The 23,297-nt window shown below is 47.5% G+C and overlaps 1 protein-coding gene across 3 annotated transcripts in view; it reads right to left on the reverse strand.

The window, feature by feature from the left end:
• The window catches only part of Tbc1d22a (TBC1 domain family member 22A), a 293,862-nt gene that overhangs the window by 31,090 nt on the left and 239,475 nt on the right, over nucleotides 1-23,297 (reverse strand). For all 3 annotated transcript variants that reach the window (XM_040754023.1, XM_005067065.4, XM_013111376.3), the window contains one exon: nucleotides 20,261-20,356. In XM_040754023.1, coding sequence (XP_040609957.1) covers nucleotides 20,261-20,356 — 96 coding nt within the window. The remainder of the gene's footprint in view (nucleotides 1-20,260; nucleotides 20,357-23,297) is intronic.

Here is a 23,297-nt window from a genome sequence, read left to right on the forward strand (position 1 = left end):
CAGTCACCTTGTAACAGGCTTACACTCAGGTTGGGTTGAAATCCCTGCACAGACTGATTTCTACCATGCAGAGGTCAGGGGCTTGGCTCCAAGTGAAATGCAAGCAGAAGCTGGATCCACTGGTGATGTGCCATGCGAATGCTGAGCATCTCCACATTCTGAGACCCCCCCAACACACACTTTGAAGTAGCAGTGTAATGATGGAGTGGGAACCCACATATCCCATGTGCTGTCCAAGGTGAGAACAGGAGGAAAGGTGGGCACTTCATTTCTAAGCTGTAATATTCCACCCTGGCCTTAAGAGTTCCCAATCATCTCAAACTGCAAGGTGTATTGAGTCCATCACCAGGAATCCTCAATGGCTCAAGCTCTGAAATTTTCTCTGAGACTAAAGGCGAATTCTTAGCTGAGTCTCTATATAACTCAAAATGGTGAGCTGTAATTATGTGCAGCACACAATGACACAGTATAAACATCCCTATTCCCAAAGCAAGAGATGGGGCAAAGACAGAAGAAAAAGAAGAGGACTGAACCCCAGCGGTGCAAACAAACCCTGCAGCTTCAAATCTGCAGGCAGGGTCCCAGTGGCAGGCTAGAGCTCCAAAGAGCCTGGAAGCCCCACACTAGCTCTGCAAGCCATAGACCACATGGTTTTCCTCCTTGGATGGCTCTGTTCACCATCGGAAGCTTTCCTTGGCAGACATTCCATACTCCTGGAATCTCCAGTTTCCTTGGGTCTTTACTGCATCTAACAGCTTCAGTATCACAGTTTCACAAGTTACCCTTTGGTGTGTGTGTTGGGGGGGATGATGCTGTTACTCTTTGGTGTGAGGGGGATGATGCTGCTACTCTTTGGTGTGAGGGGCATGATGCTATTACCCTTTGGTGTGGGGTGGGGATGCTGTCACCTATCTTGCCTGGAGTCCCAGTATTTCATTTAAAACTTTAGTGGAAGCCTCCATTTGCATTCACCATGCCTAGAAAGCCAGCAGCACATAGGGTAATCAGGTCTGCAGTGATGTCAAGCAGCAGCCAGGGCTCCTAAGACCACAGTTGCGATAGCCTGAACACCTGGGCTTCCCAGAAAACAAAAAGGAATCTTCCAAGGTGGCCCTGTGTACACAGTGTGCCTAGGTGGCACAACCTTCGCAAAGGAAAGTCTTTTTAATGTATTTATGTTTTTATGCTCTTTAGTGCCATAGGAAGCATCCTGCCATCCCCGTGATGCCCTGAAGGCAGTTTTCCTACTGTCCTTGTGCAAAGTGCTTGGTTTCTATCTGATGTCACTAATCTCTTTAGCCAGCAGGTTTCTCGGTCTTGACATTACATACTTGTCTTCTGGACAAGGTACAAAGTGGTACACACCCTTCTCGTCTTTACCATCTTCATAGCAAATCTAATGAGAGGAAGCCTGGAAGCTGTATGGTCTTGAATTTCTTTCAAATTCAGCTTTATGCAAAGTGTCCAGGCACAGGATAAAATGCAGACAAGTTCCCTTCCACATTGTAACACAAATGGCCTTGGGTTTCCTTCCCAACAGTCTTCCTTCCCATCAGGCCCCATGAGCAGTCTTTATTCCTGGCCACCTTCTGGGTTTGGAACTCGGTTGAGAACCACCCACTAAACTCTGCTTAAAGTGCCTCTAGTCTACATCTCCAGACTTCTCCAAAGCCCTCCTGCAAACCAGTCCCCAAAGGCTTCCATGCAGTGGTCAGGTGATGACCACAGAGGCCCCACTTCTAACAACTGCCCATAACAGTCAACTTTTCATTACTGTGACAAAACACCTGAGAAAATGAACTTAAAAGACAAATGACATCTTTGGCTCACAGTTTCAGATCCTGGTGAGCTAACTCCATGACTGAAGCAAGGAAGAAAAATGATGGTGGGAGTGTCTGATGGGGCAGAACTGCCTATATCACAGACACGAGGCACACCCTGGAGATCTTGGGGTCTTCTTCATTAAGGCCAATGAGGCTGAATGGTTGATAGTCTTTGTAGCGGCTTGAAAGGAAATGGCCCCCATAGGCTCATAGAGAATGACACTATTAAGAGGTGTAGCCTTTTTGGAATAATGTGGTGTTATTGGAGGAAGTATATCCCTGGGGGTAGGCTTTGAGGTCTCAGATTCTCAAGCCAGGCCCAGTGTGGCACCATCACTTCCTGCTGCCTGAAGATCCAGATGTAGAACTCTCAGCTACCTCTCTAGCACCATATCTACCTGCATACCACCAGGCTTCCCACCATGACAATAATAGACTACTAAATCTCTGAACTGTAAGCCTGTTCCAATTAAATGTTTTCCTATATAAGAGTTGCCATTGTCATGTTATTTTTTCACAGCAATAAAACCTTAAGACAGTCTTCAAACTTTCACTGATATTCACATGAAGCCTGGACACATTACACCTCGAAACACTCAGTGACAGGACCTAGCAACATGTTTAAGAGGAGGTAGGATAGACCTTGTAAGCAGTTATGGGAAACAAGAGCCCAGCCTCTTCAGTGGGCAGAATGCAGGGCCATGGGTACAAAACATACACAGATGGTCTTTCAGGTTATCTGTCCATGTTCACATTTCTTCACCCAGTACACCGAGTGACTCTGGAAGCACTGAGCTTTCCTGTGTGCTCTGGAGGTGCACTGACAACTGACCACCTTGAACAACCACCTCATGTTTCAAGTGTCTGTGTTGACTGTTAACCTGGCCATAGCCAGGCCATATAGGCTGAAGTTGTAGCTCTCATCTCTAGAGAGGTAAAATCCAACACAGAGAGATGACCTAATAAAATATGTAGGTGTGTCTGAGCAGAGTCATGGGACTCAAACTGATTTTCTGCAGTTGCTGGACTTCTGCTTTTTTTTTTCTCTGAGAACTGCCTGTGGGTTCATTCTTTAAAGGGGAAGCGGATGCAGTAAGCCTGAAAACTAACAGACCTCATACCTCACTATGGTGGGTGACTACAGAAGGGGTGAGTGTACCCCCTGCTCTGAGGGTTGGAGGGGGGTAGTGTCAGATAGGGATGGGGGTAGAAACTCAGAGAATGGATGGGGACTGGAATGTCACTTGCTGTGTCTCTTTCTGGGGCACTGTTTTTCGGGGAAACAGTAAGGAACTGAGAAAATGAGGAAGGCGGTGGGGAGGCAGGGAGGAACTCAGGGCAGAGGTGAACACTGTATGTCCCAAAAAGAAGGGTCACCAGGTACTCCCAAGATGGCAGGTACCACAGCCAGCCCTGCCCATGAGTGGCCTACACTATGTGACCCCAAATGCCTGCTGTGGCTCTAGCGAACACATAGCCACTGCCATACGGCATTCGGGTGAAGGGCCATGAAACAGAGGTTCTCCCTTCCCATCCACAAGCATGCCCCCTTCCTTATGAAGAGAGAAATAGTGAGCTGGCCTCCTGTGAAAGGCAAATGTCTGTCGAAGACATAATGACTAAATAACTAAAGCACAAGGGGCCATTGTGCCACAGGAAATCCAAACAAATTCTAGACAGGCAAGCAGTTTTCTTTATGACTATTTCAGCAAGAATTTACCATCTGTAAAGAGAAAGGGTTTGTTTTTAAAAGAACAGCAACATTTTCTATACCTTGTTCCTTAAAAGCTGCTGGTGTATGTATATGTACATGTATTCATTCACTTGTCTGTATTTCCACATAAGTACTTGTGCGAAATAGAGACAGAACAGAACATTCTTCACCATCCTGCCCTCTCTGTGGACCTTCATACAGGCAGGAAAAAGGAGCCTGGTATCAGTGCTGTCACTCACTCTCCTGGGCAGAAAGCCCCAGGCTACGGCTTCCTAGTACTGCTCCAGAGCTGTGCTTGGGCTCTGCTCTTTGAGGGCACATCCTCCTGCAGCTAGTATGACTCAAAGCAAACCCACTCTAGTTAGGGCTGTGAAGCCTGGTACAGACCTTGTCACAGGCCCTCATGTCATCCTCAAAAGTTACACCTTGCAGCAGCCCATGTTTTCCTTGCTTCAACTGAGCCACAGGAAAGAAGCCTCCTTACTCTCCTTGGACTTCAGATCCTATAAGCCAACAGGCCCACAATCTACTCCTTTCATCTTTCCACACCTCATCTTCAGCCTTTAATCACTTCTCCTGATAAGAAAGTTGCTATTCAACTTTGTAGCCCACAGGACACTTCACTGAGAAAGGGCTCAGATCTTCAATGCCTGCCGCCATTACCATAATGAGCAGTAGGACTTAATAAAGAGGGCACATCTTCTGAGGTCTGAAAAGAAAATTACTGCCTGTACTTGAATGTGCAGACTAGGAAACAAACATTCTACACAGGGCACTGGGAGGTGGGGTGGAGGGTGGGGGAGGGGGATGGAGCGGGGGAGGGTGTGTGTGTGTGAGAACTACACACTCAGCCAGCCCATTGTCTGTGAAAGCTCTGGGGAATGGCTATCCTCTGAGTACAAGGAGCTGGGAGTTGACCCTGAAGGAATCAGGCCTTGCTTAATGCTGAGATACGTACCCAAGGCTGGATCTCCTGCAGGAGGCAGACAGTCCAGGCGGAAATCTCTCACTGTCTCCCCTGCCTGGCTCCAGGTTCTCTCTGAGCACAACACTCCCAGCCCTCTACGACTTCTAAGGCTCTGCCTGACCCTTCTCTCCGGCAGGCCCTGTGGTTAGTCACTCTGGCCCTCTCCCTGGCCCTGCACCCCTCCAGCTCCTCAGCTGGGAATCCTGCAGTCACAGGCTCTGTTCTGCTCTAGACCCTGACTCCTGTCCTCCCAATTCCTTGTGGTCTAGAACTCGCTGGCTCCTCTCAGATGGCTCTCATGTGAACCCAGCCATGGGGCTGAGCAGCCTGTCCCCTCAGCCTGTGGCCACTGCTCCCCCATATCTGGGCCCAGCTCCCACAGGCCTCCTGTTCTACACACCCCTCTGCCTCCTTCAACACAGCTCCTACACAGCTGGCTCACCCTCACCAGTCACACAGCAGGGTGCAGGGCCTCTGCTCAGAGATCCCACCTTTACCAACTCCTGCTCTGCTGAAGTCTGTACCCACTGTCTCCTCAGCTCCCTGGCCCTCTCATTCTGGAGGACACTGCCATGCCTGACCCCATCTATGCTGCTGTGTCATCCCTCTTGCATGTCCCTAGACCCTGATGATCCTCCAGTGGGCAGAGAAGTAGATACACCTCTATGGAACCGTGGGTGTGTGCAAAGTCTGCTGTATACAGAATGCCCAGCCCACACACCCAGACATGTGGCGTCTGCTGTCTGCAGCCTGGGTGTATGCAGGATCTGCCCAGCCCACACACTCATATGTACCCCTGTGTGCTACCCAATTCAGGAAGGCCAGATGCCCCTTAGCTCCCCAAGAGCCCCTCCTCCTGAGCACCAACATCACCACTTCCCATCTCACTTTTAGTTCACTGGCCACGCTGCAGACCGTGGCCCACCTGCCTGTGGGTCCTGTCATTCCATTGGTCCTGCCCTCTCCATGTAGACTAGGAATCGGTCCTCTCTCTGTCTGAGGCCAAGTATCTATAACCAATGTGGTACAGGGCCAGTCAGTAAAGGCAGGGTTCCTCATGCATTTCGCTACATCCCATCAGAACGTGGCAGGCCAGGGGCTGGGCCCCAAGGTCCTGTTCAAGAGGTTAAAGTAGCTAAAACACCAGGCAATCACACAAGCACCACAGCAACACAACCACACTATATCATGTAACCCTCATGAGCCCCACAGCAACACGCCCACACTACAGCACATGAGACCCATATAACAACACACCTACCGTACTACAGTGCACTAAGCCCATACAGTAACACACCTAAACCACAGAACACAAGCCCTACACAGCAACATCCAACCACACTACAGAGCAACAGCCCCACACAACAGCACACCTAAAACTAGAGCACACAAATCCTGCACAGCAACACTCTCTACACTATAGTGCACTAGCCAGACAGAACAACCCACTCACACAACACATAGCACCACACGCTGCTCTACCGACCCCACGCCCCACTTTACAGCTACCTAGCTACCTGCCAGAGCAAAGGAAGAAATAATCCATTTCCAAGATCCCTTTTCAATTGACCAATTTTTGTCCTTAAAAATGTCTGGAAACAATGAAGAAGACAACTGATCTTTAGTTTGGCATTTTGTGACATTTGCTGCTTCAAGGGTACACTGGGTGAGACATCAACCTGTATAAAACCATTAGCCCACAGTGGCTATTCACATGTCCAGTTAGCTACTGAACAGAAGACTGCCCCAAGTTCACTAGGCGGCCGAGGAGGCAGGACAGGATCTCCAAATAATTAGCTGGGCTAGGCCTGGGGACCAGGGCAGCAGTGGTCCATCCACAGAGATGCTGGAAGGCAGATATAGGTCTGCCAGGACTAACACACACCACCTACCTTGCCTGTGTATAATGACATAGGATTTGATTATGTCTGAATTACAAGGGAGAGACTGGGAGGCGGGGTGAGAGTGGGGTGGGAGCAGGTCATACAGAGAAGTGAATGTTGCTTCTATGGCCTTTCCAGTGGTTTCTTACCAGAGCTCCTTCCGCTTGAGGTCTGGGCACCTAAGAAAGCTAATGATACAGGGATGGAGCCAGGGGTAGGGGTGTCCTTGGGTGGGTCCCAAAGAAGAGCTAGACTCTGGAGTATGGCCCAGAGAAGAGACTAGAAGGTAGTATGTTGAGATTTGATCCATTTGTATAAATATTCCATACCCATTTCTCAGAAGTGACTTCTTAAAATTCTCTACCCTGTAGAAGGGACACTAATGACAGCAGGAAGAAGCCTGGCTCAGGGAGTATGACATACATAGCCTTGACAGTCATCCATGCACTGGGGCAACAGTTCCAGAAGTTTCCTCACAGTGGCTACCAAAGAGAAGAAGGACAAGCCACCCCAGTGCTTCATGCAGCTTGGGCTCTGTGGGGGAAATTCAACATTCACTTGCCTCCCTCTGTGTGATCTCCTGTCCCCACCCCAGTCTCGCCTGCCTCCCAGTCTCTCCCCTGTGATTCAGATAGAGTAGCACCCCTATGTACACTGTACACAAGGTCCCCAGAAGAGTGGGGCACATGCCTTACCTTAGTTCTATCAGTAAATTCCGTGCGTGTTTCCATGTGCCTGACTTCTGTACTGCATCCCAAAAAGGCAGTGAGCTCAGAGCCCAGGAACCTCAACACCTGCCCTGAGCCATGAACTCACAGAGCAGGGGCTGCCCTGAAAGTAGACACTGACTTGGTCAGAAAACTACAACTATGCATATTGTCCAGAAGAAGGGGAAGGGTCAAACAAGAGAATAAAATCATCTGGACACCATTAGCCTAAACTGAGTATCACTCACACTGTGGCTTGTTTTGTTCAGTCTTCTCTGTGTCACTGCTGTTCCTGTGTGGAGGAATGTAATTCTGGTCCAGATTTCTCCACAGAAATATGCCCAGCATCCATAAATCCATGAAGGATATTTAAGAACAGCTTTGGCTAGCTACAAAGTATTCCAAACAGCAAGTCATGTGGCTTGGAGACCTGCCTCTGACTCCTCAGACTGCAACTAACCTGTTCTCCCTGGATGATAAGCTAGTACTGGGTCAGATGTCAGCCCTGGGCTCTGAACTTCTGGGAGGTCTCTGGAAAGGCTCTATACCTCGGCTTTCAGGAGGGGCGGCACACAGTCTGCTCTACTACACACCTGCTGATCTCCATCTCACAAAGTGCTGTTTGTACACAGCATCACCTATGTTATTTTTCAGTTCTGTATTAATGATTTTTGCATTTCCTAAACAGTTGCATAATACTTCAGTGTGGGAACACCAGACCTTGAGCAGAGACCCACTTCCCCTTCTGCCTGGGAGTAGGCAGCTGTAAGACAATGTTTACTAAAAACATGTTTACTAAAAACAATACAATGCCTGGGGGCATTAAGTTCCTGGAAAAGGCCTGCCCGCAGAAACCACCCTGACCTCGACCTTGTCCAAAGACTAACCACCTCTTCTGCCATGCCCAGATCAGTTTCTGGGGTCAGGGCAGAACCAGCCAGGGGAGAAGAGAGAGCAGAAGCTTCTCTGGTGGGAGCCTTTCTTAGGAAGTTTTCTTGAACCTTTTTGGGGCCTGCTTAAAGTTTTCTTTACATCGTTGAACAAGTCTCTGTGTTGTCAATCCCCGACACTCTCGCACGTTCTCGGACACAGGCCGCGCAGCAGACGCGACAATTGGAGGTCCTACCAAGATCGTGAAAGCGAGGTAAGTGGACGGGGTCGTCCCTTTTTGCCAGCCAGGGACAGATGGAGGAAAATAGGAAAAGAAACAATGGGAAATAGTTCCTGGAAGTTTAAATTACAGTATCACATAAAAAAGTTGCCTGAAGAACAGGGGACTACCACCATGGCAGGCTTTTTAAAATGGATTGAACGAGGGAGCCCATGGTTCATTACTGGGGAAGGCTTAAATGTCCCAGATTGGGAGGATGTTCGCTATGATATTCAGAGAGCCGGGTATTGGTGGCATATGCCTTTAATCCCAACACTGGGAGGCAGAGATAGGAAGGAATGAGGCCATCCTGGTCTATAGAGCAAGTTCCAGGACAGCCTCCAAAAGGATAGAGAGAAACCCAGTCTCAAAAAAAAAAAAAAAAAAAAAAAAAGAAAAAGAAAAAAGAAATGAAAAAAAAGGGTAAAATAAGAAATAAAATAAAAAATCTCCAGTCTTTCACCTGATCCACTGAGGTCAGGAAAGTAAAGGGGGAACTGAGAGATCTAAAAGGCTAGCCAGTAAGGCTATGTGGATGTGTTAAAAAGGGGTACCAAGCTAGGGGTACCGGATTAAATCTCCAGGCCTTCGCCTGACAAAGGTCAGGAAAGTAAGGGGACCCTGAGAGATGGCCCTCAATTGGAGGGTGGATTGTGTAAATCTTAAGGATTTTGCATGAGGGAATATCCTGGGTTGAAAGTTGGATTGAAAATGGGTGAATAGCCGGGCGTTGGCGGCACACGCCTTTAATCCCAGTACTCGGGAGACACAGGCAAGCAGATCTCTTGAGTTCAAGGCCAGCCTGGTTTACAGAGCAAGTTCCAAGACAGCCTCCAAATAATACAAAAAAAAAAATTGGTAACAGTAAAGAGGTACTGGTATTAAGTAAAGAAAAAGAAAAAGACAAAGGTATATGGAATGGAAAATTTTGTTTGCATTTAAGGTCAATTTTGTGAGTCATCTCTAAAAACTTTTGGCCAAAATCTTGGCCTCTCCACCTTGCATCTACAGAGTTACAAGGAGTAGGTACGGCTGTACCCCATGACTGTAGCTCAAATGGAGGAATGATAAAGAACATACAGGACTTTTTAACCTTTTAGTTCAAGGATTGGCTGGAGTTGTTCTTTTACATAGATTTCAATTAAGGTAGCTTCATTGCAACAGACTAATCATGACCTAGGGAAAAAGGATGACTGAAAGATGCATGTATGTTCTGAATGTATGGTGTGGCCACACCGGTATGTATGAAATGTGATTGTGAATGCGTGAGTGTGAACTGCTTATATGATTAAAAGGATACTTAAATCCCTCCAAAAATAGTTAAGAAGCTACCTAGATTGCTTTAAATATAGCCAAAAGGAACATCCAGCCAGTCTGTTAATGTTTTAACAGAAAAATTTAAGATGCAAATGAGGCCTTGTCAGCTAGTGAGTGCTCTACAGGTTTGATTGGGAAAGACTGCTCACAGACTTCAAATAATTTTCAAAAGTTATTTGGACACAGTATAGTTTACAATCTTTGAGTGATTTTCAGAAGTTTTTGGGAAATATTTAATGGATATGTCCTTTTTAATGGGCATCTACAAATAATCTAAGTAATCCCAATTTACCTAGATAGTCAACCAAGGAGGGTAGACAAATCCTTCTACTATTATGGTCCAGCTTCAACAGTTCAAAAAAAAATTTTTTTTAGAAAATAAAAAAGGGGGAATAATGTTCTCAGTCCCCATATGACTCATCAAATAATACACTCCTCATTTAAAAATTTTATAATGTGAATGCCAGTGAGCTTCAGACAGATTCTGGCATGATGGAACTTGAGCAACTATTGCTCAGGTCAAATGGAGACATCCATGCACTAAACAGTGGAGAAGACCCTAATTTGGGGTCGAGGGCATGTTTGTGTTTTCTTGTAGGAAAAGAATAAAAGCTTCGGCATGGAGCAGAGAAAAACTGGACCTGAGACCATGGGAGCCTACCTAAGCCAGTTTGAGTGAGATCTCCTAAATCAGTGTTCCTGATTTAGATGTCATCGAATCTAGAGCCCAAGAAAGAAAGAAAACAGTCGGTTCGAGATTTCCAGTTTCTCAACAGACCTGCTGCATCAACCTTCCGGACCCATGAGTTTTCATCGTGAAGCCAATAGAGAAAAAAGGACCCATTTAAAACATTTGGACATTCGTATGGACTGTGAAGAGGGGCAAAAGCCTCTTTTCAGTAATTGAACAGGACATGGTCACTTGAAATATCAGACTTGGTGGTTCCTGTTTCTGGAATCGTGCCTAGGCCAGTGTATTTTTCTAGAGAGATGCAACTTGTCTTAATGCGACAAAAAGGAGACTTTGACTCAAGTCGCATAATCAGCTGACATTAAATCAACAAACTGCATCACCACAGGAACAAATTGGTGCTCTGTGGATAGTGCAACAAGCCTATTGTTCATATTTTTCATAATGCTACATGTTTAACATCAATGATTGTACCTAATGTATCTGTGCAAGTGCACTTTCTAAATGCTTTCCTGAGCAGATCTTGGAATAATTGTAACTTTATCAAATTGTAAATGTAAATCACATGCGGGTTACCCTTGTAACAGAATGTAAATCACATGTGGGTTACCCTTGTAACAGATGAAGGCTGGTAGAATGTTATGGCCCAGATCTGGTGATGGGTACGGTGATGGAGAGGCGCTATGTCAATGGGGGTCCTGGAAATGGTGGCAGTGGCGGTAGGCATTCTGGCTTTATGCCGGGCTCAAACGTGCCTTGTCCCAGAGGCAAGAGATCCGTAACCAAGTATTGCTTAGCCTAGCCCATGGCAATCCCGATAGCCATGAAGGTTGGTTACAGATGATTTAAAGTTGGGGTGCTCTGATGACGGGCAACTTGTGGGGAAGACCCCTCCCGCCTAAGACAGGGGTTCAAGGTCCCCCAAGGACGGGAAAGGGAGGGTGACCCTACTTGATCTAAGCCAGGAGTGCCTCATTTAAAAATAAAAAGGGGTGAATTGTGGGAACACCAGACCTTGAGCAGAGACCCACTTCCCCTTCTGCCTGGGAGTAGGCAGCTGTAAGACAATGTTTACTAAAAACATGTTTACTAAAAACAATACAATGCCTGGGGGCATTAAGTTCCTGGAAAAGACCTGCCCGCAGAAACCACCCTGACCTCGACCTTGTCCAAAGACTAACCACCTCTTCTGCCACGCCCAGATCAGTTTCTGGGGTCAGGGCAGAACCAGCCAGGGGAGAAGAGAGAGCAGAAGCTTCTCTGGTGGGAGCCTTTCTTAGGAAGTTTTCTTGAACCTTTTTGGGGCCTGCTTAAAGTTTTCTTTACATCGTTGAACAAGTCTCTGTGTTGTCAATCCCCGACACCCTCCGCACGTTCTCGGACACAGGCCGCGCAGCAGACGCGACACTTCAGTGGCAAGTCTGACCACTCTGAGTGTCTTCATCCATTTTCCATGAGGACATTTCCTTTTTATTAATTCTCTGTGTAGATTCTTTGTATATTAAGGACACAGGGTGTGCTTTAATCCCAGCTGAGAATGACCCCCCCCCCACAAGCATTCCTGATTCTCGCCTGTCCTTTAATTTGTGATACTTCAAACATTTATGTTGTCTGCACGTGCTCAGAAATAAAGTAGGAAGATATCTTCCCCTGGGGATCTTGTCAGTTAGAAACCAACATTATAGTATCAAGTGTCACAAACATACTGTAAATGCAACCCTAAGTGTGTGCGGAGTGAGTTGCAGCAAGTGCTGCTGGGAGGGACTCCAGCTCTTGTTCCACTCATCTATGTATGCCTCAGACATGCAAGTCCCAGGAGCCCAGGTCTGACTATGGGTCCTGGATCCCAGCCAGGGTTCTAGGCTCCCACTTCAGAGGAAGGGCCTCTGACTCCCCTTTTGCTGTGCTTCTCCTAGCCCCATACCAGCTATTTATACAGGAGGTAGGACCTCAGTAGAAGGAAGCATGTGCCTTTAGGGGCACAAGCTGATTCTACTGCTGGCCTACTCTGAAGAGTTCCTGGGTCTATAATATCTACAGTTTGCACATGCACATGTGTGCATGCAGAGGGCAAGCAAGCCTTCCCATGATGCCTCCTCACACTGCAGACAAGATGTGCACTCTGTTCCCATCACTCCCTAGGAATGAAAGCTGTGGGTTTCAGGCATCTCTCACACTCTAAGAAAGTAGGTACTTCTACTTATGAGCAGCCTGTTGTTGTGTTTCTCTTACATTTGGGAAAAGTTACTGTGCCTTGTATGAGAGCCTGTGAATCTGTCTTTAGCTTATTGTCAGAAAGTCATATCAACAGTATTGGGGAGGAGGGCTGGAGATATGGCTCAGTGGTTAAGAATACTAGTTGGCCTTCCAGAGGCCCTGAGTTCAATTCCCAGCAGCCACATAGTGGCTTACAACCATCTGTAATGAGATCTGGTGCCCTCTTCTGGCCTGTAGGCATACCTGCAGACAGAACACTGTATACATAATAAATAAATAAATCTTGAAAAAAAAAAAACTCCTTGGTTACTCCTTGGTTGGAATCTTGGAACACAGCTTTAGATCTTTCAGTGTGTGTTAAAGTTAAATACTAAGCTGTGTCTTGTGCCAGCATACCTGAACTATTTACATACATGCGTCAAACACCAGAGTTTCTTACCTGGTTTTGGAGGACAGAAGATGCCTTGTGACCAGCCCACAACAGGAGCCTTAGTCCTTGGATCCCTAATGGGCATGGCCCCTCATTTTCTGTTGACAGAGTGTGTTCCATGACTCTCAGGACTATGTGCGAAGCCTCCCCTGGGGGTCTTTCCTTCCACTGATCTGGTCATGTCTCAGTGACATTCCCACCCAACCTGAGTATAACCAGGACTTCCTCATGAGCCCTTCTAATGGAGCTCAGACTTAGGGTGACTGTGGGACTCCAATATAAATAAACTTGTAAGTAGCAAACTAGCTTGACATGTCTAGGTAAATATGAATTATGAAACACTAGATCAGTATGTTGTGAGAGGAATTAGTTTGTCACCTGATTTCTTTCATAATAGTTACCTCTACTCAGTTACACACACATTCCTACCTGGTTCCTGGTGAATAGTCTGTGTGACATCCCTGACCTCATGTAACCCACATGTAACTCTACCCACAGTCTCAATACCTCCAACATTCATACTTAGTGCCCAAGGTACTAGTACTAAGAAGAATTAGTACTTGGAGAAATTAAGTCTCCCTCACAAACAGGGCAGTACCCTTACCAAGATGTTGAGCCCTAGTCCTTTCTGCTCTCTGTGGTGGCACATAAGGACACAGCACCAAGGCACCACTTTGGAAGCAGACCCTGAACCTGCCAGCCTGCTCTTGGACATCCCAACCTTTTCTATTACTTATAAACGACCTCATCTTAGAGATCAACAGAAACAGGGATGGACACAGACATGGAGGGAGACAGATAAGCAGACAAAGGCATAGTGCACAGCAGTGCAGTGACTAAGATGGGGACAGGCCATGTGCCTGAGCTCTGCAAAATGGAACACAAAGTTCCGTTTCCTTCTGTGAGGGACCGTGTGAACGCACTCCCAGAAAGACACATGTTGGGAGTAATAGCCATGCTCCTGCCTAACCTTAACCTAGCCACAAAGTACGGACCTACCCAGGTTGCAGGGTTAAAAAAGAAAAAAAGTTGAGGAAATTTTAGTATTGTGTATTCTCCCCATACACCTAAATTTCTCCTTCGTTATACACCTGCCTCCTGGCCAGTCTGTTACTGGCAGTTTTCAATCCTCCAACCCACACTTCACAACTTTCTTCTCAGCTCTAGTTTCTTTCTTTTTAATTGTGTGTACAAGAGTATGTGTAAGTATATGTGCTCATGTGTGGCACAGGTGAGGGTGGAGGCCAAAGGACAACTTCGGGTGTCAGTCCTTGTCTTTCATCTTCTAGAGACAAGGTCTCTTATGTACGCCAGGCTAGCTGGCTCTCATGGGGGGTGAGGCTCTCCTGTCTCCACCTCATACCTTGTGGTAGGGGAGGAGTGCAAGATTACAGACATGTACCACAGTGTCCAACACAGGGGACCTGAACTCACGGCCTCACTCTTGCATGGCAAGTGCTTTACGCTCTGAGCCCTACCCCTAACCCCTCTACTCTGATTTCTAACCCATTCATTTTCACTTATTAATTTTTTTATTGTTATAAATTGACCTCATTTTCCTTCCTTTTAAGCTAAAGGTGAACTTTGTTTCTTTTGGAAAGTTTTAAATAAAAATCACTTTAGCTTTATATCTATGTATAAGTCTGGCACCAGCCATGTCTCGTGTTTAAACCCTTTCTATAACTCCATGATCATCTTTACCTTGACCTGGCTTATTTTTTGAAGCTCAATCCCTGCTCCCAGCTTGCTGGTATCTGTTTTGGAACACTTCATTGGGGGAAGGCAGTCCCTGTGGGATGGCTGCTTTGATTCTGAAGGCTTTCTGCTGAGAATGGATGACTTGTTTCTGTAAATGTTGTGCCAGATGGAGAAGATGCATTCTCTGAGTTAGTTTGCAACTTCTACCAGAGCTTCTCAGCCCCTCTCACTGTCAGCCTCGCAGCAACATCATTGTATCCGATGAAACAGGACGTGGTTTCCTCCTGCAAGTATTCTGCTTGATCCCTCTGGATGCTTCACACAGGTGGAAAAGTGCAGATCACGTCCATGATGGGACATTCATGGCTACCACGCGGCACCACAGAGAGGCATGAAGTCATGCACCATCAAGGTCTGTCTACCATCCATCTCAGAGATACTTCTGAACTCTAAGCTGAGGGGGCAACTCCAATGCAGAATCTATGCATGAACCACACAGGATTCACACTGACTCACCCCATGGAGCAACTGTGCAAAACATGTTTTCTCCTCACACCTGAGTGGCCATTGCCCAGTCCCTTTTCATGGTGGCTCGAAGGCTCTTCATAATGTAGCTGTCTCCTCTACCCACTAACTCTCCCTGGAAATGCTACTTGCTTCTGTCCTGCAGTCCTTCGGTTGTTCCCATCCTGTCTCAAGAGGCTCTCCTCTCAGCCTCACTGCTGTTGCCTCCCACACACTTTTGTTGTAGGGAGTCCTTGGCTCTCTTTCCAGTGTGCCTGTCTGGTCAATGCTGAATCTCGATGCTCCTTGTCCTGGGTACAAGGTCCATTGTCAAAGAGATATCCCTGTCTGCCTTCCCTCTCTCCTGTCCCCAAAACCTTCAAAATTTTTGCAGGATGGTAGTCACCAGATCTACCCACAACAGAATGCTATTCTGTCCTCTCTCCTGCTACTCCTTATTGCCTAATCTCATTTCCCTACTCCAGGTTCCCATTTCAGAGTCCCATGCTGCCCCCAGAGGAGTAGTTCCTTCATTCCCATGCTACTCCCAGCTTGAACTACCCTCTAGGATGGAAACAGGACCTGAGCCAAACAGAGCTCTGGGAGTTATTACTGGACAAATGTAGAAAAACATGGATGGAGACTGAGGGGACAAGGGGCAGCGCACAGTCTAAAATCCACACCTAGAACTGCCTGTACCTGTCCTATCTAGTTTCTCATTGAGCAGCCACAGATGCCAAAGGTCTCTGTCCAAGACCGAAAGGAGAGCAAGAGGAGGTACCAGATCATGCCCTACAGTCTGCCGAGGACCTGCACATCCTCTAGTGCCACTAGGAGCAGGGCCTATCCAGGCAGGCATGGAATTGACATGGAATGTGGCTTCCAGAAGTAGGGTGCTGTCCTTCAACCTGTCCCTTGCTGTTTCATGGCCTGCAGACAGCACTCACCAGGTGCACAGATGCTGCTTGTCACAGTCAGGCTGGCGACCATGCAGCAACAGAGCATAGCAGTTTGCTTATCTACAAGAGCTGTTCACAGGCCACCAAACCTGCAGGCTCCTCAGCAGCTTGGGTCCACAGGAAGACCCATGAGTGTCCATCAGACTTTATATAAAACAATTCTGCAGGTGGCTGTCACCTCCTGTTTCTACAGAGCATAGCAGTTTGCTTATCTACAAGAGCTGTTCACAGGCCACCAAACCTGCAGGCTCCTCAGCAGCTTGGGTCCACAGGAAGACCCATGAGTGTCCATCAGACTTTATCTAAAACAATTCTGCAGGTGGCTGTCACCTCCTGTTTCTACAGAGCTTCTGTCTTTAAGACTGAGAATAAATGTCCTATGCCTTCCACAGGTAGAAGCTCACCAATATATTGCTTACTACTCCTCTGGGCCAGCTGTTTCTGGAGACTGGCAAGACACAGCCAAACCTGTCTGGGCTAAGCTCTGGAGGCAGGGAGGATGAGAGAGTGCTGGATGGATTGTAGTGGCTAGAAATCTCAGGAGTCAGGAATAAGACAAGACACAAAGCACACTGTACCACACTGCACTTAATGCAGTCCTAAGGCCAGGAAAGCCAGCATCTAGAGGCCCAAGCACCAGCACTGTGGGTCGAGGAGTACACACAATGCCTCCTAAGGAGGTATCAGCAGTCTTGAGGTCCTGCATGGTCCATGTCTCAGCTATGCAGCCCATTCAAGACTTCTGATTGTGTGTCACACTGAAGCCAGTCCTTTGGGGTTTGTGAGGTCATGTGTCCTAGGGGAAATAGCAAGAACTGAGGGAAGACACAGATTTCCTTTCCCTCACTCCCAAAGCCACTACTTACTGCAAAACAACCACACAGTAAACAAGGAAAGCAAAGAGTGGCAAATGGTCACTAGGGGAGATACAAGACATTCTACACCCTAGAGGTCCTTTCACCCTGAAGACCCCTTAAAAATCTGGCTAGAGAAGGGCAGGCAGGAACACAAGACCTCACTGGCTAGCAGAGATAATGCAGCTTGTGGAGAGACCCTGGCTAGACACTGATTGTACAGAGCCTATGGGCATCACAGGTAATGTCCTGAGGGTCACCAGAGACAGAGGGCAAGGGAGGTGTCTGCCTGTAGAAGGGCACCTTCACATAGTATACAGATCCTTGTATACAAAGCCATGAATATTCCCTCAGGGAAGTACCTTCAGCCAGAATCCAAAGACTCAGTGCAGTCTGAATTCCTGGCTGTCCCACACTCCCCGGCTGACCCACCAGAGCTACAGAAACAACCCATGGGCAGCACCCCAGCTGCCACCTCCCTGCTGTGGCCTGTAGGCCAGTACCTGCCTTGCCCTGGGTGTGCCTCCTTCGCAAGCACAATCCTGCTCCTATGGAAATGACAGGCAGCAACAATTACAGCCTGCACGGCAAATCCCAGTGAACAAAGCAGGAGCGTGGCAACCATTGCCAGGCTCGCCCCACCCCATCCACGGGGCAGAATCATTTCCTAAAATGTCACAGTGGCAAACACACTCTCTTGAGCTCACCAGGACCCCAGGGCTCTTCATTTAATTGAATTCAGTTCTCCACAACACACACTGGGTTCATGACACATACTCTTTCCAGTCTCCAGGACATCAAAGCGCTTACTTTATTCTAGCACAGGAGAAAATCTCCTTGTGGCTCCCTGCCCTCTCCGTCCACACCCAACCTGCAGGGTTGCAGGGCTGACATCTAGGCATCACCCACACCCTGTATGGCTGTGTGCAGAGGAGAAAGGAAGGAGGACAACACCCTCAGAGGAGGCCAGCAACACACGGTACACAGCCTCTCAGGGTGAACCAATGGTCACAACAGCACAGCTCCAGCCAAACAGCAAATACATCTCTTAAACAAGAGAGTGCTGGAACCAGACAAGAGCAGGAGATGCCATCATGGCAGCCTGTCAGGATGCCATAGGTCCTATCTATCACACACATAGCCACTGTGGCCCCAGCCACCCCAGTGTCTAGTGGCTGCTCATGCCTGTTGATCACTTCCGAAGCGGCCTCGGTCTTGCTCTGAGCACAGGCACATGTGACACTTCACTGCATATCCTCACAAGATAAAGGCTCCACCCAAGAAACCATGAGCAATGTTTGCCAGTCTGCTCTGAGCCAGTGTGTGGGAGAGGACAGACAGTCCTTGCTGAAGGTGGCTTATGAAAAAGCCCTAGGGCAGGCAATGCTGAGCACATGTGGTCTAGGGTCTTTCTAGGAGGCTGCAGAGACATTGTTGTAGGATTTGGGGAGGAATATCTCCCCTAAACACATGGCTATGCATAATGTGAGTCCTCAACTATCCTATACCTTAAATCCTAGGCTGGCCTAGCCTGGAAAGCAGCAAATCTGCCTAGAGTCCCCTTAGACACTGTTGCCCAGCCTGCAAGGCCAGGTTCAATGTGGTAGTAACTTGAGAGGCTAGCTCATCTTAGACCTCTGACCCTCAGGAAGATGGGCAGCAATATGAGTCTGGATCAAGTTCTCCTGGAGGTTCCTGGGAACCAGTCAGGTCATTAGTGCATATCATCTAATGGGAACCCAATATACTGAGTGTCCACTATCCACGGGGAAAGCAGGGCCCTTCTCTCTTCCATAAACAGGCAGTTGGGTAAAATGGCTGGACAGGTGCCTGTACAGCCAGGTCTGCTTCCCAGAGCTTCCTGAGGACAAACAAGTGTACTGGGAGATAGAACTCAGCATTCAAGGAGTGTACTCTAAATCACTTGGTGATAGGGCAAGCCATGTTCCCTAGAGCTCCGTGTTCTGAGGATGCAGCAACAATGACCAGATAGGCCAGCAATCTTGCATATGCCTAGTGGGGCAGGGAGCCAAGACATCTCAACTATGTATAAACTATGTACCCGAGGATAGATAAGGGAGCCTGGAGTGCTGGCCAGCCTAGGACCCCAGTCAGCATATTGAGCAACCCACAGGACAACTGAGTTCTGCAATGACAAAAGGACAGCCTCACGTCCCATGTACTTAAAACACTGTGGACTGGTGGGCAGACTTGTCTCTGTCTGCCAAGCCAAAGGTCCTCCTGGTAGCTCCTTCCCCTGGCCAACACCCTCACCTGCCCACAGGCCTTCCTTCTGCTGTGTCCCCTGCCTCAGAGTGGGTCTTCAGACATCAATCGAGGCAATCAGGGCAGTTCTTTGGGTGAGGCTCCCTACTCAGCTCATTGTAATTTGTGACAAATGGACACTAAAACCAACTGTCACCCCAAGGTCTGAGCAGGACTCTGCGAATATGGAGGACTTTGGCAAGTCCTCTAACAGTCATCGATGGGAAGCAGGGTGCTCAGAGTCATCTGACAAGCTTAGGGTTGAGGAACAACAACACTGAGCTACCTTGAGTTACCATACTGGGAACGTGGAACCACAGGGTCCCCTAGTCTATCGACAGCTGGGTGGCCAAGGGAGTGAGGTATAAAACACTGACAGATAGTGCAGGGTCCTGTCCCTTCGATGTTTGTGTCTTTTTTGCTGTACCCTAGACCATCCCACCCCACCCTGCCCAGCAAGGTGTTTCACTACTAGGTCTTATAAGCTAGATTCAAGGACTCTCTGACATCTTAGTAATAGCAGAAAGCATCTGGAAAGGGTCAATAGTCCTTATAATACCTGGGACACTTCTTGGGGATACCTGGCCACATGCAGTTTCCCGGTTAGAATACAAAGCTGGCAGGACACGTGTTCAGCAAGGCCTCTGACAAGTGGGTTCATTAACAGCTCTACTGTTCAGTCGGTAAGGAACCCTGCACAGAGAGGTTAAGTGGTGTATCCCAGGTCACACAGTCACCAAGTGACTGTTAAGATGGGAGCTTGAGCTGTGTGGTTTCTTATCCAGAACGGCCTCTAGCATATCATAGGCCTTGTGATAAAGGCCCTGGGAGCTGGAGGTTACACCAGGCCTTCCAATGTCACACTGGTAATGACACATGACTCAGGGAGTCTGGGTGGGGGCTCATGATGCCAGCCCAGTTTACGCCACAGTGGCCAAGTGCCACCAGCTCTGTGTCTCAGCAAGAGGAGCTTCCTAGCATCAGGAGGTCAGCAGTGAAGGTAACTAGTGCTCCTTACAGCTCTTCCACAAATCAGCCGTGAATAGACCAAACTGGGGCCTTCTGAAGGGTGGTTACTTACTTGGAAATCTCTTTCTTCTAGAATCTGTCTCCTCCATCTCACGAGGAAAGCAGCACAAACATACAAGTGGAAATGAGAAAAGCCCTCGGGTTCAGACTGAAAGAGAAAAAACAAGGAGAGTGTTGCTCAGTGTGGGGAGACATCAGCCAACAGGTAAAGTCGTCTGGGTGGGCTCTCTAGTCAGGGCCATGGGGAAAGCTCACTTTTACTCAGAGACTGAACTGCAGCATGCTCATCTCATTATAATAAACACCAGTTTAAAACCAAGTCTGGTAAGCAGGGTCCTGGTCTGGGTTTTCAACAATGCCAAGAACAGTAACTTCCTTTTGTTCACAGATGATAGCCAGGGATAGTATCAGTAGATTTAGTGAATGCCCATCCTGCGCCAGGCACTAAACTTGAGCTTTGGAGAGCAGCCTCCATTTCCGGGGAGAGAAAGCAGGTCTGAAAGCTGAGGACCAAACAAGCAGTGGAGCAGGAAGTTGTCCTGTAGGGAATGCAGCTGGCAGGACAGGAAGTCTGGTGGCATCTGCCTGAATTCCCACCCCCACGTCTCTCTCCAGGGCAGTCAAATGTACCCTTCCCTCTGTTCTTACCATCTCATACTGCTGTCGCCCCTGGAGGCCTGTCCAACCTGCTCAGACCACCCCACTGGGTCTGCACAGCTCCTTTCTGGAAGGCTCTCATTTCTTCACCCCCTGCAACTCTTAGCTGGCTTCAAGGCCACACCACCAGCTACTCAGACTAGTCCCAAGCTCAGTTTGTTACCTTCATGGTTCTGCCATGTCCACACATACCTATGTAACCACTGTTACTGGTGTGTTGGGTAATAAAAGTATACAGTGCATCAAAAAGTGACATGCTTTAGGAAAAAAAAATACAGCAAGGGAGGTGGACAGAATAACAAGAGGAGTGTCTATGCATGCTCAGGGGATGACCATAATTTCTATATGGTGCTCAGTCAGCTAAAGAGGAACTCAAGCAAAGAACCAAGGAGGGAGCAGGCAGACACACAGAAACACAAAGGCCATGATGTCAAAGAGTGCCAATGACAGCCTAGAAACACTAAGGTCAACAGCACTAAGACAACTGCAAAGTTGGCAGTGCAGGGAAGCTTGTGTGGGACAGATCTTCAGAACCCCAGTTCCGGAAAGCTCTGTGGAGGGAAGAGACACTTCAAAGGCTCCACTGGCTATCCCACTGAGAACAGGGCACGGGGCAGGCAAAGTGGAAAGACAGAGCTCAGGACAAGCTTGGGGCACACAACAAAACTGATAGGTGTTAGTGATGTGCACCAAAGGGGAGCAAGAGCTTGTAACTAGAGTGCAAATTCTAGATCTTTGGTAAGGGTGAGTCCACAATGTATTGCTACACGTGATGCATTTAAGGTCTAAGGAAAAGAGGGGGAAGGGCCACTTTCTAAGACAAGAGGCTTTGTAGCAGAAGCAGAACACGTTTGATGAGATAGCTGTGGCCCTCCTAAAACTTAGAGTAAGATACACAAGAAGTTAACCAGTGGTCTAGACCAGAAACACAGTGACAGTAGTCAGGGAGCCACAAGGATGCCAGAGGCCCCATGCTACAGAAAGTCCAACTAGGAAGGGTGAGGAGGTGTCCAGTGGTCTTAGTGACATGAAGGTCACTAGCAGAGTAGGCTGGCCACTCTCAGCCCTATAGGTGGGCATTGCTTCTTCATCTCCCTGCATGACCTGCCTAGCACTGTGACAGCAACTTGCACAGTTCCTTCCTCTACTTCCCGACTGTGAGGGGATCTGCTGCCACCATTTCATGACATGGCATGGGTTTCCTGAAGTCCGACGCCACAGCAGGTTAAGAAAGTCTCGTCCTGCTCCAGGTTGAAGAGAATTCTTATCACAGTCACATATGACTTTTGAATCCACCCAGATGATAAAGTCAGCTGGTAATGGGAAGAGGCCTTGAGAGTCATGGTTCCTTTGGCTGAACCAACTTGTACCCCCAGAATAAACTGCATCTAGTCACAATGTACCCCAGCTTTTAATCAGATTTCACCTGGCAAGATGAAATTCTAGTTTTTTTTAACTGTCTTTGTAGGGTTTAAGCATTAGGTTGTTTGCCTCTTTCTTTCCCCCTTTCCTTTTTCAGAAGAGTGTACACAGCTTTGGGATGTTTCCTTTCAATCCCTGAGAGACAGACCCTGTGTGGTAGGCAGGGTCTGGTGACTTCTCTGTGAGCACAACTACACCCCAGAATCAATTTCTATATAGTTACAAAACAATTCAGACTTTTCAGAATTTTGTATATTCTTATTTTTTTCCAAACATTCCTCATTTAAGTTTTCAAGCTTACAAGGTATTTTTTTCTAGATATCTGTGTACCTAAAGTATATCCTATTTGGACCACACACACACACTCAATTTTTTAGACAGGCTCTCACTAAGTAGCCCAGGCTGACCCTGCATTTATGATTCTCTGCCTCAGACCCTACTGTTGTATGGAACTATTAGAATTGTTAATTCCACTTTTCCTCTATCTTATATGTTAACCATGCTGGAGGTTTATGTCCAGTGGTTTTCTAAAATCAATGAATCAACCAATTAGATTTTGATGATTGGTATTTTGTTAATCTCTCCTATTGCCTTATCTCCTTCCTGTAAGTTTGTCTCTCTCTCCTTCCTGTACTTTGTTGTGGGAATTCTCAAACACATACAGAAGCAGAGTACTTTCTTTTTCCAGTTCCTTTGCTAACTTAAGGGAGATGGCTGCAAGCTCATTAATGTCTGGCTTTTTTTCTTTTCTGATACAAGCAAGCAATGCAAGCCTGTCAGTCACCCCCAGAAGCCCAAATTCAGCTGCACTCCAAGTCTTAATGAACCTTTATCATCCCAATGTCTCAGAACATGCCACTGGCTTTTAAGATGTCGTTTTTGGATTGTACCTGATTTACCAGTATATTTTTTCAAATCTGTAAATGCATGGTTCATTTATGTCCCTTTAGTTTTTGAGTTACTGACTGTGACTTAATTGAGATTTTGGAGGTGGGCCTTAAGGACTCCAG

Source organism: Mesocricetus auratus, unplaced genomic scaffold, assembly GCF_017639785.1.
Source record: "Mesocricetus auratus isolate SY011 unplaced genomic scaffold, BCM_Maur_2.0 Super-Scaffold_100010, whole genome shotgun sequence".
NCBI classification, from domain to species: Eukaryota; Metazoa; Chordata; class Mammalia; order Rodentia; family Cricetidae; genus Mesocricetus; species Mesocricetus auratus.